This window comes from Carcharhinus amblyrhynchos, chromosome 9, assembly GCF_965287045.1.
Source record: "Carcharhinus amblyrhynchos chromosome 9, sCarAmb.v2.hapA, whole genome shotgun sequence".
Lineage (NCBI taxonomy): Eukaryota > Metazoa > Chordata > Chondrichthyes > Carcharhiniformes > Carcharhinidae > Carcharhinus > Carcharhinus amblyrhynchos.
This window is the reverse complement of record NC_137332.1, coordinates 18,601,319-18,620,821: the sequence shown is the minus strand read 5'-3', so window position 1 is coordinate 18,620,821 and position 19,503 is coordinate 18,601,319. Positions and strand designations below refer to the sequence as shown.

The following is a 19,503-nucleotide window of genomic DNA, read 5'->3' as shown; positions in this document are numbered from 1 at the left end:
GGTGCTATTCTGATTGGCGGTTGGTGACTAGTGGAGTGCTGCAGGGATCGGTGCTGGGGCCTCAACTATTTACCATTTATATAGATGACCTGGATGAGGGGGCTGAGTGTAGGGTGTTGAAATTTGCAGATGACACGAAGATAAGTGGAAAAGGGTGTGGAAAGTCTGCAGAGGGATCTAGATAGACTGAGCGAGTGGGCGAGGATCTGGCAGATGGAGTACAATGTTAGCAAGTGTGAGGTTATCCACTTTGGCAGGAATAATAGTAGGAGGGATTACTATTTAAAGGATGAAAAGCTGCAGCATGCTACGGTGCAAAGGGACCTGGGGGTCCTTGTGCATGAGTCGCAAAAACCCAGTCTGCAGGTGCAGCAGGTGATCAGGAAGGCAAATGGGATGCTGGCCCTTATAGCGAGGGGGATAGAATATAAAAGCAGGGAGGTCTTGCTGCAACTGTACAGGGCACTGGTGAGGCCGCAGCTGGAGTACTGTATGCAGTTTTGGTCACCGCACTTGCGCAAGGATATTTTGGCCTTGGAAGGAGTGCAGAGGCGGTTCACTAAGCTGATACCGGAGTTGAGGGGGTTGAACTATGAAGAGAGACTGAATAGACTGGGTTTGTACTTGTTGGAGTTTAGAAGGCTGAGGGGGGATCTTATAGAGACGTATAAGGTGATGAAGGGGATGGATAGGGTAGAGGTAGAGAGATTCTTCCCATCAGAAAGGACAGCAGGACTAGAGGGCACAGCCTCAAGATAAGGGGGGGACAGTTTAGAATGGAGTTAAGGAGGAACTTCTTCACTCAAAGGGTGGTGAATCTCTGGAATTCTCTGCCCGTTGAAGTGGTAGAGGCTACCTCGCTAAATATATTTAAGACACGGGTAGATAGGTTTTTGGTAGGCAAGGGAATCAAGGGTTACGGGGAGAAAGCGGGAAAGTGGAACTGAGCCACTTCAGATCAGCCATGGTCTTTTTGAATGGCGGGGCAGGCTCGAAGGGCTAGATGGCCTACTCCTGCTCCTATTTCTTACGTTCTTATGTTCTTGTTACTGAGATTTTCCAGCATTTTCTATTTTTGTTGTCATCCTTTCAGAATCTGGCTGAAGTTGGTTGCGAATGTTTCAGTGCGTTTTGTCCTTTGCACTCATGTGTTTGGCTCTTCCCAATCATTGAGTGCATCTGATGATACCCTTGGCATGCTATTCTACACTCCTCACTGAATGAGGGTTAGGCATCTGCCTTGACTGTGTTGCAGCAGTGAAGGAAATGCCAGGCGATAAGGTTACAGATTGTGGTGTAATAGAATTCTGTTGGTGCTGATGCCCACGGAGCTTCACTGTGTTCAGTTTTGCATTACTAAATCTGTGCTTAATTTAATCCACTTAGCAAAGGACTAATTTGATGAATGATATCCTCAGTGTGAAGATGGAGCATGGTCTCCACAATGATTGTGTGATTGTTAAGGAGAGATGCATCTGCAAAAGGTGGATTAAGCAGATGAGGTCATGTTACAAATAAGAAGTTTAAGATTGTTATGTTTCGCAATTTCTTTCTTAAATTAGGGTGAAATGCAGAAATGAAGAAAGTCATGTGATCCGCTCTGACTCCTGCCCAACAAGAATCTTGGATGGCTTGGTTCTTAAAGATTAAAGTGGATTCAGGTTGCTTTACTGGAGAGAAGGTGCAAGATGTTGACAGCCGGTTGACAATAGGAAGAGCGCTTGTGCTGACTTTGGTGGACTGTTAGTCTCCAAGTCTCACTTGGAAGGGTTATGAATATCAAGTTTTATCCACAGTTGTACTCCAAACTGTATATTTAATTCCAAGATAGAATGGAGGACTGAGGTCGAGGAGAAGGTTAATCAGCATGTCTGCCTGGATGGAAGGCCCATGCAATTCATGTTGCCGTACAAATGGGCTTTGACAGGGGAACAGGCCACAAAAAGCCACCGTAGTATCAGCTTGCAGGGTTTTCTTAATACATCCCCGAAGAACCTCACAGATAGATCAGTCCACAGAGAGGAAATAAGCCAGAACAACAGAGGAAGCAGAGAGATGGGAGCAGCCAGTCTATATCGATCACAACACGGAACGTGGGTGGGAGCTTGCACTCAGATTGAAGAGACTCAATTTGTGAGGGTTTAAACAAGACTGGAAAATTTGCACTGCTCTGCTAGGGAGAGGAAATTCCAGGGTAACTTCACCATGGAGGTTTGTTTGGAAGTTATCTGGCTGGAAAAGGCAAAAGGAAGCAAGCTCTTGAGAGCCGAGAATAGGTTCTTGGAGGATTACATGTTCACTTAAGAGGGAGGGAGACTTTCAATCATTTAAAAGTTAAACAGGGGATCTTTTCTGTAGTTTAAAGTAAAAATTGCTTACTGAAGAGTGTTTAGACAATGTTGCCATTACATTATTTATTACAGGTAAAGTCTTAAAACTTTAAATCTAATAATGTGATCCTTCAAGTCAGTCACTGGAAATTAAAATTTTTTTTTCAAGTTATCTGTCTCCAAGGAGTAGTAACATAGGCTTTTCCTTCATCTTTATTCTTTCATGTCCTGCTACAAACCCAGTCTTGCAGCTAATTCCTTCAGGATTGAGCTAGCTTGGTCAGTATTCTTGGTAATGGACATTGAACTTCCTCACTCTCAGTAAATTCCCTACCCTTGTTATTCTGAGTGCTTCCTCCATGAAAATGTCCATCCCAATGAAAACAAGGCTGAAACATTCAGTCCAAAGGAGCAGTCTGGAAGGGGTGATGGATATGGAATTGGGAAGGAATGCGGGTGGAGTGGGGGGGAATGTCTGTTGCCTTTCTGACTCCGTGCAATTCAGCCAGCTGTCGAGGACGTCCTTCCCACTCAGATCAATTGAGACACATAAGTAGCCAATTAGTTGTTAGGAAGGCTTATGGGATGTTAGCCTTTATAGGAAGGGGCTTAGAGTATAAAAGCTGCCGTCTAATGCTTCAGTTATACAGAACGTTGGTTAGACCGCATTTGGAGTACTGCGTCCAGTTCTGGTCACCTTACTACCAGAAGGACGTGGAGTCTCTGGAAAGGGTGCAGAGGAGGTTTACCAGGATGTTGCCTGGCATGGGGGGACTGGGTTACGAGGAGAGATTGAAGAGACTGGGGCTATTCTCCTTGGAAAGACGGAGATTGAGAGGGGACATGATAGAGGTATATAAGATACTGAAGGGAATAGATAGAGTTAATAGTGAGAGACTGCTCCCTAGACTGGGTACGAACACGAGAGGTCATCACTTAAGGGTGAGGGGGGGGAGGTATAATTTGGAGGTAAGAAGAAGGTTCTTTACGCAGAGAGTTGTGGGGGTCTGGAATGCGCTACCAAGTAGGGTGGTGGAGGCAGGAACGTTGGACTCGTTTAAGATGCAGTTAGATAGGCACATGAGTGAAACGAGAATGGAGGGATATGGTAGGGGCTATTAAATAGGGTTAAACCTCGGGAGACACCGGAAGGGCAGGCTGTATGATTAATATTTTTTGTCTTTATTCCACAGGTGGAGGTCCACCTCGTGTCAAACGAGGGGCATGCACACGGCGGGTCGTGCGTGGGCTGCTCTTGGAAGTCCAGGAGTGGCCTAGTACTTCATGTCGGTGTGTGTGCTTGATCCTGGACCGATAGACGGGCGCCGCAACAGCTCAGTGACTAGCACTGCTAGCTGTGCAGATACATGGATTTGGGCCTGTGTCTGTGGGAGTTTGCGCATTCTCCCTGTGGTTGCGTGGGTTTCCTCCGGGCGCTCCGGTTTCCTCCCACACCCCAAAGATGTGCTCTTAGGCTAATCGGTTTCTACCAAATTGACACTATTTCTTCCCTGAATCTGACTGAGTAGGGTCCCATTCGTAGACATGCAGGGTAGAATAGGTGTAGGGTGATGCGGCGGCGCGGGCTCGTTGGGCCGATGGGCCTGTTTCCCGTGCTGGGTTGTTCTTTGTTCTTAAGGTCTCAAGGGCCTCTTCTCGCCACCGCTGCCATTGTTCCAGCACTGGAGGAAGCCTTCTGCCACATGGGGATAGTCCAATTAAAGGAGGAAGTCTCACTGCAGGCTCAGGATGGAGGATCCCTGCAAATCGGGCACCCTGTGGCCCTTGGAGAGACATTCCTTGCCCTCAGTAATGGCCACAAACCTCACCTCCGCCAATCACCAGGGCTTGTCAGGCAGGGACTGACCAGCTTTACCTCACTTAACACCATTCCAGAGCCTGCTCCATCTTGCTGGTGCAGTCCCAGCAATGGACAACACTCCTGGCTACGCCGCCGGACTGAAAAGCTGGCGGCCCTCAGTTTTCTGCCATCTCTTAGATGCGTGATAAGAAAATAGGAACAGGAGTAGACCATTCAGCCCATCAAGCCTGTTCCATCATTTAAAATGATCATGGCTGATCAGACACTTCAATGCCTTTTACACTCTCTATCCCCATAACGCTATATGTGATTGTTAATAAGAAATCTATGAATATCTGCTTTCAACATTCACAATGACTGAGATTCTACAGCATCCCAGGGTACAGAATTTCAAAGATTCACAATCCTCTGTGTAAAGATATTCCTCCTCATCTCGGTTCTAAGTGGCTGCCCCCTTATTTTGAATTTGTGCCCCCTGGTTTTATACTTCCCAACCAAGGAAATCTTACCTGCATCTACCCTGTCTATTCCTTTAAGTAATTTGCAAGTTTCAATGAGATCACCTCTGATACTATAAAGGCCCAGTTTGCCCAATCCCCCTTCATAAGACAGTTCCACCAAGCCCGAAACAAGTTTGGTGAACTTCTGTTGCATTCCCTATAAGGCAATAATATCCTTTCTGAGGTAGGGGGACCTAAACTGCATACAGTACTCCAGCTACAGTCTAACCAAGTTCCTATACAAAAAAGCAAGTCCTCACTACTCTTGGACTCAAATCCTCTTGCGAGAAAGGCTAATACTCTATTAGCCTTCCTGGTAGTTTGCTGCACCTGCATGCTAGCCTTCAGTGACTTGTGGGCAAGGACATCCTTTGTAGATCCACACTTTCTAATTTCTTACAATTTAGAATATACTCTGCACACCTACCAAAATGGATTGCCTCACTTTTTTCCACATTATATTCCATCTGCCATGCTCTTGCCCACTCACTAACTCTGTCCAAATCCTCCTGTAGCCACTTCACACCTTCCTCACAACACACATTTCCATCTAGCTTTGCATTATCAGTGATCTCCACCCTTAAGATGGGCAGAAGTCTTAAGTCTGTATCATTGCCTGACATTATGTTGGAACTCCCAGAAACAGCCAAGGAATGATTGCCCCAGATTTCTGGCCAGCCAACAGGGCCACCACCACTGGCATTAAATTATGCCCTGGGTGCACATCATGGAAAGAAGTCTCACAACACCAGGTCAAAATCCAACAGGTTTATTTCGTAGCAAAAGCCACTAGCTTTCGTGGCTTTTTAGTGGCATTTGCTACCAAATAAACCTGTTGGACTTTAACCTGCTTTTGTGAGACTTCTTACTGTGTTTACCCCAGTCCAACGCCAGCATCTCCGCATCATGGAGGCACTGGCTGAAGGACAGAGGTAAGTAGTAAGCACAGGAGATTTCCTTGCTCCTGTTTCACTTGAATTCTTTGAGATTTCATGAGACTTTTGCTGGATATGTTCTGCATCGGGACAGAGCATATTCTGGGATAGGGATGGGGGAATCTGGGACATTGGCACAGAGTCATAAAGAACCAAATCTACATCTAAATCTACGTGGTCAACTAAATTCTGAAACACTCTCTCAACTTTAGGGGAATTTCACATTAACTTCATCGCAATGTTAATGTAAGCCTTACTTGTGACTAGTAAATAAATAAACTTTTTTGTCACCAGTCTCTAGGTATTCATACAGAAGACTTTACAGATTGACTGGCCTGGATGTGCCCTTTGTACATCTAAGCTGTAGGGTGATCTCATTCAGTGACAATAGCACCAATGCACTGTACTACCATATTCACCACAAGCCTTTTGGTATGTCCCCTTGGTCTGATGAGAGATCAAAAACCTGAAACGTTCACCTTTTCCCTTTGTCAACAGACTCTGCCTGGTCTGCTCAGTATTTCCTGCACTTCCTGTTTTTAACCTCAATCTCAATTTTGTTTACAGTAAATTTCTGAATAAGAACTAATTCCCGTCAGGCAGCCAAGATGTACTTTTGCAAGAATTATCACACGCTAATTTCTTGGAATATTGAAGTCAAACAGGAAAATTAGTTAACAGTATGAATAAAAACATCTTGCATTAATATTATGTTTTTCATGACCATTGGACATCCCAACACACCATACTGCAATGAATTACTTTTGAAGTGTAGTTACTGCTGTAGGAAGTGTGCCAGCCAATTTGTGCACCGGAGACAGTAATTTAGTAAAGGCCAGATTTTTTTGAGATGATAAATATTGGATAGGATGCCAGGCATAACTCTCCCATTCTTCTTTGAAATCTTTTACAGCCACTTGAGCAGATGGATGGGGTCTTGCTTTACCGTCTCATCTGAAAGATGGCACCTTTGACAGTCCAGCATTCCCTCAGTGCCGAGCTGGTGTGTCAGCCTTGACTTTTGTGTCCAAGCCCTGAAGTGGAACTCGAACCTTGTGACTCAGAAGCAAGACCACTGCTACCCAGTGAACGAGAACCAATCCTTGCTTTGTATTACCAGTGGCAAATTACATCCCAGATCATTGGGTCACAAGTGATAACTTTAACTTTTGACAAGGTTTATTCCATGTTCAAACTTAAGATTTCCAGTAAGGATCCAATTGGGATAACTCAATTGTCAGTCCAGGGAATAAATAACAAAATAGAAATGCACAAGTGTAAGTAATATGTTGTCAAAACATATTTTGGATTACTAGGCACGTATGGTATTTTTTCCACGTTGGCCATAATTTGGCTTCTGACTTTACGACACCTTCATTACCTGTGTAGTGCTTTGGGATGTTTGAGACAACTCCTTTCTTCACAGCTAACAAAAATGTAATGTACACACACAGGTTAAAGCAAATTCAATTCCACAACGGTCATGATGAGAATGTCACCAATTAATCACTCTGAGATCAATTCAATAGTCAGCCACAACATTAATTAATCCAACCACTGTACTTGGTTTTTGCCTCATTATTGGTCCATCAATCTGAACTGGTCAATTGCTAATATAATCTGCTGGCTAAAGCACAAGTCTGTTGCTGTTTCCCCTTGGTCCTTTCTTGCCCACAAATACTGCCATTGTTTAATATGGCACTCACCAGTACATAGTAGTAAGCATACAGCGCTGTTGAATGGTGGATAATAAAGTAAACGTCTCCAATTGCTTCCCAGTACCATAAAATAAGCAGGAAATCTGGAAAACCAATGCAAAACAAAAAATAGAAAAGGGATTAGTTGTGTTCTGGAGGTTGAATCAGTTGCTCAAACAAAGCCTCGGCAGCCTACCACTAAAATACAGATAATGGGCACAATCTTACTGGCTCGCCATGCACTTGATCAGCATAGCCAGCTGGGAAGGTAGCGCACGAGGGGAAAGATCTGATTTGCACCCGGCACAAATCGGTTTACTGTCCTCATGTCCCGTTTTGTCGGCGAGACAAATTTAAAAGGACCTACTTGTTCCAGCACAGCTGCCTCCACCCTTGCTGGCGAGAATCAGTACTGCTTTGCATGGCCAGCCGGGGGAAATTGGAGGCTCCCAGATGGTCGGGGGTATGACTGGGCAGTGCCCTCCTGGTACCATGTGTATCGGGACAAAGGGATGGGGGAATATACACAATAATGAGGAGCACTTATCCAGGGGTGAGGTGGAATGATGCAGCTATGCAAGGGGGGAGCTGTGCAAGCGGAGGGTCATGATGGGGGTGGGGACTCATCGGGAGAGTCCTGATGCCAGTGGCCCATGTTGGTGTGAAGGAGCGACAATGCCGCAATGATGGTGGGGTAAAAATGAGGGGGAAACACTTCAATTTTCACACTTTTATGACACGTAAGAATTTTGTGGGGGGAAAATCTCATCTAATAATACATAAATCGATCAGGTTTTCACTGTGACAACTAATGAATTGAAAGCGTGACACTACTATTTCAAAGAAGAACCTCCGAAACCTGTCAGTGAAATGGCTGTGAATAACTTTAGTTAAAATTACATCCGAATTCCTCAAGCAACTTGCTTTATGAAAGTTACTGAAAATATTAGTTTCCACCCATTTTCCTAAACAATGCTGCAAATGCAGTCCAATGCAAAGAATTTCTGCATTGGAGAATGCAGCTTGTCGAATAAATCTATGTAGCCCAACAGGAATTTAAATTGTTTAGTTCCTTCAGTTAAATATGACACAAGCTACTGAAGTATATTTAAACAAGAGTGTGTATCCACACATCAGCAGAATGGGCAGCAAGCATTTCTGCTAAGTCATTATAAAGAAGTTAAATGAGGTGAAAACTAAAGGGCTCCTTTAAGTAGTCCTGTATGCCCTCCAATAAAGCTGTGTTAATTGGGTGATTCCAACGGACATCAAGGCGTTCAATTTGCAAACGCAGTAGCACTAGAACATTGGCGCCAGGCTGATCAGTCTCCAAACAAACTGATTCCCATTGCAAATACTTTGTAACAGCTGCTTATGTTATTAAAATGATCTAAATGTTTTGAATGCTTAAACAGTATTAACATGATTTATCTCACGTTGAAAGCACTCCCCAACCCCATGGCTTATTTGGATGGTCACAAATTTGGAACCAAGAGCCAACTACAAATGCTGGAAATGCTTCTCTACAAGTGGCACGTTGCAAGTTAACAGTTCAAATAGAGTCAGTCTTCAAAACTTCACTACGTCTTGGCTTGCCTTTCATGCCCAGTATTTTTAGCTTGGACTCGACAAAAGTCATTCTCTAACATGGGTGGTAGGCTCGCTAAAATCCGTGGTTTTTATTGCAAATGAGAATAAAAGCAGTTTTTGGTGCTTTACATTTTGGAATCCACAATAGCTGCTTACTGACCTGAAATACCAAATCTCTAGCAAACTGATGACAAACAATACTTGTAACAAGTGTTAAAATTACACACAATTGCTTCTTATTGTATGGTCAACAAGCAATGAAGTACTGAACAGCACGGTGGCACAATGGTTAGCACCGCTGCTTCACAGCTCCAAGGAGTTGGGTTTGATTCCCGGTTTGGGTCACTGTCTGTGTGGAGTTTGCACATTCTCCCCATGGCTGCGTGGGTTTCCTCCCTCAGTCCAAAGATGTGCGGGTTAGGTTGATCGGCCATGCTAAATTGTCCCTTAGTGTCCTGCGATATGTAGGTTAGAGGGATGAGTGGGGGTAAATGTGTGATGTAGTGCGGGGTAAGGCCTAGGTGGGATTGTTGTCAGTGCAGACTCGATGGGCCAAATGGCCTCCTTCTGCATTGTATGGTTTATAGGATTCTAAGTAGTTTACATTAAAATGAGTACCCCTTTCGTTACACGTATGAAATAGTGCTGCAGTATGCTGATCCTCAAAGTCATATAAATTGTTATGAATTGCAGTAAAATTTCTTAACCCCATTATGTGACTCACAAAACAGCTTAGGCATTTTTTGGAGCTCATCAGCTCAATGTAAAACAGAATCTCTTCATTCTTCTCTTTCCCCATCCCCCCCTCACAGAAACTACCTCCAACCAAAACAAATTCCTGAAGATAAAAACAAAAAGCTTACCAGCACAGGACTTATTCCAAAAACAAAAGGAAAAAAAATGAGCAAGACTGAGGCATCAAGTTACTCCAATTCCAGGTTTTTTAGTTCAAGACAAATCATAAGGTCCAGTGCAGTGGTAATAAGAGGTCCAGTGCAGTGGTAATAAGTGAAAGTTCCATCTGAATCTATACCAAAACTACACTGGTGAAACTTCTATTATGCATGCAAAGCAAATAGAGTTAGTGTGAAAGGATGAAATTAAAGCCCAATTGATTATCGCTTTTAACAATAAAATATCTTACTAATCAACAAACATTTCAGGTCATTCTCAAACAAAAGATGAGTGAGTTAGGTTGATTGGCCATACTAAATTGACCCTGGTGTCAGGGAGATTGGCAAGGTAAATATGAGGGCCAAATGGCCTCCTTCTGCGCTGTAGGGATTCTACGCTTCTATGAAAAGTCTTGTTTTACAAAAGTTGGAAGGATTTTTCTTGAAAAAGAAAATTCTAGTCCAAATAAAGTCAGACCTAGAAATGCTGGAAATACACAGGAGGTTCATCACAATCTGAAGAAAGACAGATTAACATTCCAGATAAAGATCTTTCACCAAATTTAATTTGACATCCACACACCCTAAAACATCTGCCTTATGCTTTCAATCTCCCTCTGACAAGTGTTGATTTTGTACTTTCATGCCATTTCAGGACTCTTAGAAACTTTAACCCAGTAACAGCGAGGCACAAATATCGCAGTCCTTACCTGACGTAGTCACAAAGCAACTGGCCTTAATTTCCTAGTTTCTGAACAAATTCAGATGTTGCTGTGACATACACAATAACTACAAAATATTCCAGTTCAGTAAAACATTTGACAGGAGAAAATGCTTTTCAGATAAAAATATACTCACCTGAAATGAGGTAGCCTGCAGTTAGACCAACATTTAATTTTACCCATGTAGGTTCCCCCCTGTAAATAGCAAGAAACAGAAGGTTTCATTTCACAAATATGAGCTGATATAAATACAAATATAATCATGCTTTCAGTATGGAATCTGTATACTACTGAGTCACAATAGGCCAGGTTAGTCCCAGATTTGTTTCAGCAACTGTTGTTAGAAGAGCATATTAGATCAATGGTCTGCCAAATTATTCATAATTGCCAATTGAAATTCTCAAAGGCAATTATCAATTAGAAACTCTACACCAACAAGAAATCAGTGCCTGAATAGATAAGGGAAGGATCATAGAGTCCCTACAGTGCAGAAAGAGGACACTGGGCCCATCAAACTACACCAAGTCCACCCAGACCCTATCTCTGTAACCCCGTGTATTTATCCTGCCAGTCCTCCTGACACTATGGGGCAATTTAGCATGGCCGATCCATCTATCCTGCACATTTTTGGAGTGTGGAAGGAAACCGGAGCACCCGGAGGAAACCCATGCAGACACGGGAAGAACATGCAAACTCCACATAGACAGTGACCCGAGCTGGAACTGAACCCAAATCACTAAGCGCCGCAAGGCAGCAGAGCCAACCACTGCCGCAATTTGAAGGGGAAAGAAAGGGACTAAAGATGTATATGGTAAATATAATGGAAGTTTTATGTTTTTCCATTTTTCTCCACCATGAGCAGGATTTTCATACTCAAATTAATTATTTTCTATTTGATATTCTAATTGAGAAAAACAATATTTTGCTTATTCAACATTCTGAGCAATCATCCAATTGAATGAATTTTCTAAACAAACAATACTGACAATTTAATTTTTAATTTGTCGTTCATGCCCAAAGTTCAACCATGCAGAAGGATAAAGACATTCTTAAGGTTTAATGTTGCAACCACTAATTCAAAATGTGAACAAGCATGAAGCATGAATTAGTCAAATGATCTGACTGCGTAGGGTATTGAGTCCGAACAAGTTTAGATCAAGGTCCATGATTAAAGGGCAAAATGAAACTTCAATGGCTTTTTTTAAATAGAAAACTCTCGCCATCTTCATTCGCAAATTTGGCCTCATTGCTGACACGAACATCTTCAAATTTGTTGTGATTTTGTTAAGGCCAGACATTAAAACAAATAGCAGAACTACTCATTCACATCAACTGAACAAAATTAGGAAAGTACATTAAAATATCTATTTATTTTTTAGTTGTAAACTATTCAGTCCCTCAAAACTGTTCCACAATTCAATAAGGTCATGGCTGATCTCAATCGCAATTCCATTGACTTTGGTTTTATACCCCTTAATGAGTTCAGCTAACAAAAGTACTGAATGCAACATCCTCACAATCTAACCCTTGAAACCTTGGTAATATTTTCGGCTTCAGTTGCAATCTGCATGTGATTGCCGGAGGCCAATCATCTCAGTCCCAAGACATCACACTGCAGGAATTCCTCAAAATAGCATCCTCGGCTCAACCATCTTCAGCTACTTCATCAATGACCTTCCTTCCAGCATAAGGTCAGGAACGGGGATGTTCACTGATGATTCACAATGTTCAGCACCATTTGTGTCTCCTCAGATACTGAAGCAGTCCATGTCCAGATGCAGAAAGACCTGAACAATACCCAGGCTTGGGGTGACAAGTAGCAAGTAACATTAGTTGGTTCAAGTGCCAACTAATGATCATTACCAACAAGAGAGAATCTAACCATCACCACTTGTCATCCAATGGCATTAGCATCACTGAATCTCTCACGATCAACATCCTGGGGATTACGATTGACCAGAAATTGAAGTTGACTAGCCATATACACAAGAGCAGATCAGACGAGTGGAATCTTGCAGCGAGTAACTCATCTCCTGACTCCCAAGTCAGGAGTATGACAGAATATAGTCCACTTTCATCAATATGAAGTGTTTCGAAAGGCTAGTCATGACATGAATCAATTCCAGCCTCCCAGATTACCTGGATCCACTACAGTTTGCCTACCACTACAACAGACCCAAAGCTGACGCCATCTCCCTGGCCCTGCACTCAACCCTGGAATACCTAGATAACAAGGACACCGATGTCAAATTCCTTTTTATTGACTACAGTTCAGCCTTCAACACCATTATTCCCACGAAACCCATCTCCAAACTCCATGGCCTGGGTCTTTGCAGAGGGAGTTGCCATTGGATCTTGAACTTCCTAACTCACAGACCATAATCAACAAGGATAGGCAACAACATTTCCTCCACAATTATCCTCAGCACCAGTGCCCCAAAATGAAGGAGATTGTCATTGACTTCAGGAACAGCAAAGGAGAACATGCCTCTGACTACATCAAAAGGGACGAAATAGCAAGGGTCGCAAGCTTCAAATTCTTAAGTGTCCAGATCACCAACAACCTGTTCTGGCTCCCCCCATGCTGACACTATAGTTAAGAAAGCCCACCAATGACTCTACTTTCTCAGAAGTCTAAGGAAATTTGGCATGTCAGTTATGACTCTCATCAACTTTTACAGACGCACCAGAGAAAGCATTCTTTCTGATGGTATCACAACTTCCTATTCCACCAAGACCACAAGGAACTACAAAAGGTCAAGAACGTTGCCCAATCTATCATGCAAACCAGCCTCCTATCCATTGACTCTATCTACACTTCCACTGCCTCGGCAAAGCAGCCAGCATAATTAAGGACCCTGCACACTCCGGACATTCTCTGTTCCACTTTCTTCCTTCACGAAAAAGATACTAAAGTCTGAGGTCACATACAACCGACTCAACAACAGCTTCTTCCCTGCTGTGGTCAGGCTTTTGAATGGACCTATCTTGCATTAAGTTGATTTTTCTCTGCACCCTAGCTATGACTGTAAAACTACATTCCGCACTCTCTCGATATAGCACACAAGAAACAATATTTTTCACTGTATGTTAATACATGTGACAATAATAAATCAAAAAAAATCAAATCAAACTTTCCTGGATAAGTGCAGCTACAACAATAATCGATGCCATCCGGAACAAAGCAGCCCATTTGACTGACACCCCATTCACAAACATTCACTCCCTCCACCAGCAATAACAGTGGCAGGAGTGTGTATCAGCTACAAGATACACCACAGGAACTCAACAAGGCTCTTAAGACAGCATCTTCCAACACATGCCGCTATCATCTCAAAAGGACAACTTCAGCAGATGTATGGTAACACCACCTGGAGATTCCCCTCCAAACCATTCACTGTCCTGACTTGGCAATATGTCACCATTCTTTGACTGTCGCTGGGTCAAAATCCTGAAATTCCCTCCCTAAAAGCATCGTGGGTGCACCTATACCACATGACTGCAGCTGTTCAAGAAAGCAGCTCAGCACCATCTTCTGAAGGGCAATTAGGGATGAGCAATAAATGCTGGTCTAAATAGTGATACTCACATCCCATAAATTAATACAAAATAAAACTGCAGCAAGGGGCTTCCTCTTTTTTATCACTTAGTTATAAATGTTAACATTCCATTGACGTTTTTGATTTTTTTATATACTTGCCTGCTACACTTTTAGAGATCCGTGTACATATTGTTTGCATTATAGTGTTATGAACTATAGTGCATTATAGTGTTACAAACCTGTTCTGCTTTAAAATGTCTCTTAACTTCATGTAAAATTGAGAATTCTGCAAGCACCCAGCTAGCTCTGAGATACGTCCCTGTGGTTTGGTTGCAGAGGGGGAGAAACTCAAACAGAAACCTATTGAAATGTCAAGTTTTCATTCTGATACTGCTATTTGCTAAGACACCCAGAGAAAGTGAGACATACACACACATACAGAACAGATAATGCTGCATGGAGAAGCAAAGCTGCTGCTGCAAAGAGAGAGAATGACTATTTTCGTGTTAACAACCAAGCAGAATGTCATTCTGGTTCATGGTCTGTTCAAATGGAAGGGAACAGAACCACCAGAACTTTGAGATTGAAGGAACAAGGAGTCAATAAGTGGGCCTTGCTGGTGAGTTGGATCTGGAAGAAGCAGGCTGATTTTTGCAGGATCCTAGAAACTTCAACCCTGGTGTTGCAGGAAGAAATGAACCTATTGGAGAGGCAGGAGTAACTTTGGACTTCATCTTGTCATGGCACACATCTGCCAGAACTGAGGTGCACAGAAAAAAGGGGCTATAACTCTTAATGCGAAAGTATATTTTCCTCATCTGTTTGATCTATGTTGATTCAATTTACATAAAAAGTCTTAAAATGTGAAATCTTTCTTAGATCATCTCTTTTGGTTCTGGGAAAGTCATCCATCACTTTTAAAAAGGTTATCCACCTCTACAGGGTTTGTAACAGTTGGAACATTGCAATGGGAGGCTTTATGCTGGTTATTTAATGACAATCCAGCAAAAATACAGAGAAAAGTTGTGTTTCATTTAAACGGTGCCTCATTTTACAACAAATTTTCTGACCACTGAAATGAAGGCTTAAGTAGCCAGGCCCAGTTTAACCAGGCTGACTAGGTGACTTACCAGATAGGATCAGCATTAACAGCATCATCAAACCACAACAAGTACAGACACAATAGCCCAACCACCAGAGCGTGGAATGTGGATACCACCCTAGAAAGCAATAAAAACGTAGATTTCAGCATCATTGGTCCATTCCGTACAGCCTACGAGCAGTTTAATAGGGAACATTCAAATCTATCAGTGAAAATCACATGTATCAATGCAGCAAATTCATTAATAATTTCTGCAAGATTCAGCCAGCAGAAGAATTTTGTGAGTAAGACATTTTCAATGTAACAACATTCTTTAAATAGAAGTAAAACATAAGCTATGGTGTGGATTGATTCTATGTTAATATTTATACAAACATACTCAAGAGAAGCAGAAGTAAGCTGTTCGGTCTCTTGCTCCACTATTCAATAAAACCACGGTTGATCGGTTTGTGTTTTGAATTCCACATTCCTAACTATTCCCGCTAACCTTAGATTCCCATGCCTACCGAGAATCTATCCACCTCCACCTCAGAAACACTCAATGATCCACCACCTCCGAAGCCTGCTGAGGTGGAGTTTCATAGTGGCACAACCTGCAAAGAAAAACATTCTTCTTGTCTCTGACCTAAAAGAATGATTCCTAATTTTAACTTTATGCTCCACACAGTCCTCCAGCTACTCTCATTATCACTTCCTATCTCTCACCCTCTGTTTGTTTTCCCTTACATATGTATCAAACCTGTCCTTAGATAAGTCAATCCTACCTACCTCAACCACTATTTTGTGAAGATATTACTCCTAAACTCTTAGTTCAATAGATCAATAGGTATTTTTGTTCCCTTGTCTAGACTGACCTACAAATAGGAACAGTTTCTGCAATTATAAAGATCTCCATCAGCTCTGCTCTTAATTCACCTACACACATGAAAAGAGAAACCCAATTTCCCCAATCTTTCTTCTCAGTTTGCGTGGGTTTCCTTTGGGTGCTCTAGTTTTTTCCACAGTCCAAAGAGGTGCAGGTTAGGTTGATTGGCAATGCTAAACTGCCCCTTAGTGTCAGGGCGTTAGCAGGGTAAGTAAGTGGGGTTATAGGGATAGGGCCTGCAAGGGACTGTGATCGGCACAAACTGGATGGACCAAATGACCTCCTTCTGTGCTGATTCTACGATCCTATCAGTTCTGGTGACATGTGCGATGGAGTTCAAAATTATTCCTGTCCATCATGTTGGAGATAGCTTAACTTTACGCAAGCATGAACTTGAGTGGTGTCACTCATTTGCGTTACTTAATGACCACAAAAAGGCACTTCTTTGCATACAAAAGCGGAAGTATTCACTACTGAAGAACTTAATGCTACACCTCAAAGATAAAATCACATACTTGTTGTAAGCCCAACAATCCAAACAAAGGAAGCCTAATCTACCAGTAACGGAAACAATCTAAAAACTCTTCAAATACTTTACAATCCTGATACGAGAAGGAAACACCAACTCTGAAATAAACACAGTACAATTTCTAATGATGATCTCTATGCCGAGCACATTCCACACTATACATTCTTAAACCAGCCATCTGCATATGAACTTCTGTACATAACCAGACAGATAAGATTTAATATGAACAGCATTTCAGAAACTTCCCCCATTTATAAAACAATGAACATCCAATTAGGAAACCAGTGCCTGCTAAAGTGTTCTGTTTTCTTTTGTTTACAATGCAAGTCTCCACTAAATAAACTAGAGTTCTTTGCACTGCTCCCCTTCAGATGTTTAGCAAATCTCTCATTTCTTTGAAGGAAAGTAATTAGGCATTAATAATAGGTGTAGTGTTTTATGTTATTGAACAGGCAACCTAGAGGTCGTGAATTAAAACCCTACCATGGCAAATGAAGCTAAATTCACTAAACCTGATCATTCGTGCATTAACATCAAGAAAAATAACCAGGATTTTTTTGTAAAACTCAACCAACTTCCTCTTCTCCTACACAGAAGTGACATGGTTAACTCTAAATGCTCTGAAATAATCAACTGTAAACAAGATTATCACATCTAGGGATGGAACGATAAACACAGCCTTGGCCATCTTAGTCAACACCCCAGAAATAAATACGTTCAAGAATGAATAAACTTGTCTTACTTTTATTCTTTACCCATTACAAATATTTTAAAGCACAAAGATTTTATGAAAAGTGTCACCATTAAATGAAGCTTGGTTTTAAGAGCATGTCTGATTGTACCACTATGCAGCTCCACCTTTAAAATTGCCATTTATTAGATATTCTTTATTATACCTTTAAAGCAAAGTACTAAATAAAGTTTTAGTATTACTAAATAAAGATGTCTGGTGAGTCATTATACATCAGAAAATCTGTCCCATCTCAAAAGTTCTCTATTTTTAAAAGATTAGACAACATAATGAGTGTCAGAAAATACAATTATCACCAAAGAGTTTGATGCTAGTCATTAGGTGGGTGGCACAGTGGTTAACACTGCTGCCTCAAAGTGCCAGGGACCTGGGTTTGGTTCCCAGCTTGGGACACTCTGTGGGGAGTCTGCACATTTTTCTCGTGTCTGCGTGGGTTTCCTCTGGGTGCTCTGGTTTCCTCACATGGTCTGAAAGATGTTCTCCCTTAGAGTATCCAAGCAGGTGCCGGAGTGCAACAACTGGAGGATTTTCACATTAACTTCATTGCAGTGCTAATGTAAGTCTACTTGTGACACTTTTAAAGTTTATTTATTACTTTAAGTCAGTGTAGGGGAACAAATCAAAACAATTAACCACCCTACACCATAGTCACGGACCAGTGACTGGTCGGGAACATAGAAGCACTATCAGAGTCAGCGAGCAAGTCACCAGACCATTTGCTTGGATACCTGGGGCTGGTGTGCGGGGGATTCTTGAGGATGGCAGAAGTTTACAAAAAAATTAGTTCTAAGGTTTAACAAAAAAAAACCTTACGTCAGGATTATAATTAGGAAAAAAAAACTTACTCCTCTGCAGATGAGGTTGTAAATGTGCCTTTGTTTGAATTAATCTATTCACATGCTATATATTTCCCCACAAATAATCTCAAGAGTGAATACCTGGAGTTCCATTCAGTCTTCTGAATGTCAGTCAGTGTTCGATAGCCCTTGCAGAAAAATACAGATATCCTTGCACTTAAACAATGGAACATAATTTGAAACACAGTGAAACTAGCTATAGCGACAATGAGCCAATCAAGTGAAGCCATGACAACTGGAGCTCTGTAAGGAAATGAAAAAGTGGTAAATATTCCAAGCAAAGAGAGGACAATTTCAAAATTTCAATAATCCAAAAGTACATTACTAAGTTCATATTTACTTCCACAGTTCAAAACTAAGCGTCAGCCCAAATTAAACATTTCAAACATCTCTGATCACCCTTTAATCTCTGATCAAAAGCACAGACAGCCGCAAAGAAGATGTCATGGATTTTCCAAAAAAGTACGTGGAATCCAATCATGGTTAGCAGATCTATAACTTAACCAAAAATTACTGAACGACCTAATGAAAGCATAAATTCAGGCTTGAAGTCAGATCAAATTAAAGCAGGCAACATGGTTAAAAAAAAGAATGGAAATGTTAAAACTAAGTACAGATTTAAAAAAAATTCAAATAATCATTTGGGATGAAGACAGATGCAATGTTTGTAAAACATTTAAGAGATAACGTGTTGATTCAAGTAAAACAATGCAGGAATCTGAAATTAGGAAACAAAAAGCTGTTTATAAAACAGACACATCACATCCATCTGTGTTTAAGCAGAGAGGAAAAAAGTTACTCAAGTTAAATATTAAGCAATTCAGAAACTGCAAAGCATACAAATGACAATAAACACACATAAGTGCTCAGTTCAGACAACATACATGCTCTGAAATAGAGAAGATAAGATAAATTTTTAAATATCTTGTAAGTTAATTTAGTTTGGAAGACATGTCAAATGATTGGCAAATGGTTTACTTAAATGCAACACAAGGGTTACAATTCATGTCCGAAAACCAGCAAATCTAAACGGACTTGGAAAAGTGATTTAGCAAGCAACTACAAACAAAGGAAAGGCATCAGCTATTGAAAGGATAAAATTCAGCAGGGATTCAGGGAAGCAAGCACTAGAAATCTGCTCAGACCTTCACATGCTCTGCCGCTGCAACTTAACCAGGAATTCAGCAGAACCCCAGTTTATAAGGCAGGGTCGTTAACCCCCCCAGAAATGAAGTACCAGGGACCCAGGTTTGATTCCAGCCTTGGATGAATGTCTGTGTGGAGTTTGCACATTCTCCCCATGCCTGCATGGGTTTCCTTCAGGTGCTCCAGTTTCCTCCCACAATGCAAATATGTGCAGGGTAAGTGG

At 41.7% G+C, this 19,503-nt stretch overlaps 1 protein-coding gene across 3 annotated transcripts in view; it reads right to left on the bottom strand.

The window, feature by feature from the left end:
- Positions 1-19,503, bottom strand: part of tlcd4a (TLC domain containing 4a) — a 66,461-nt gene that overhangs the window by 34,165 nt on the left and 12,793 nt on the right. For all 3 annotated transcript variants that reach the window (XM_080195270.1, XM_080195271.1, XM_080195272.1), the window contains 4 exons: positions 18,216-18,377; positions 15,161-15,250; positions 10,626-10,684; positions 7,294-7,388 (listed from right to left, as the gene is read on the bottom strand). In XM_080195270.1, coding sequence (XP_080051396.1) covers positions 7,294-7,388; positions 10,626-10,684; positions 15,161-15,250; positions 18,216-18,364 — 393 coding nt within the window. In that variant the 5' untranslated portion in view covers positions 18,365-18,377. The remainder of the gene's footprint in view (positions 1-7,293; positions 7,389-10,625; positions 10,685-15,160; positions 15,251-18,215; positions 18,378-19,503) is intronic.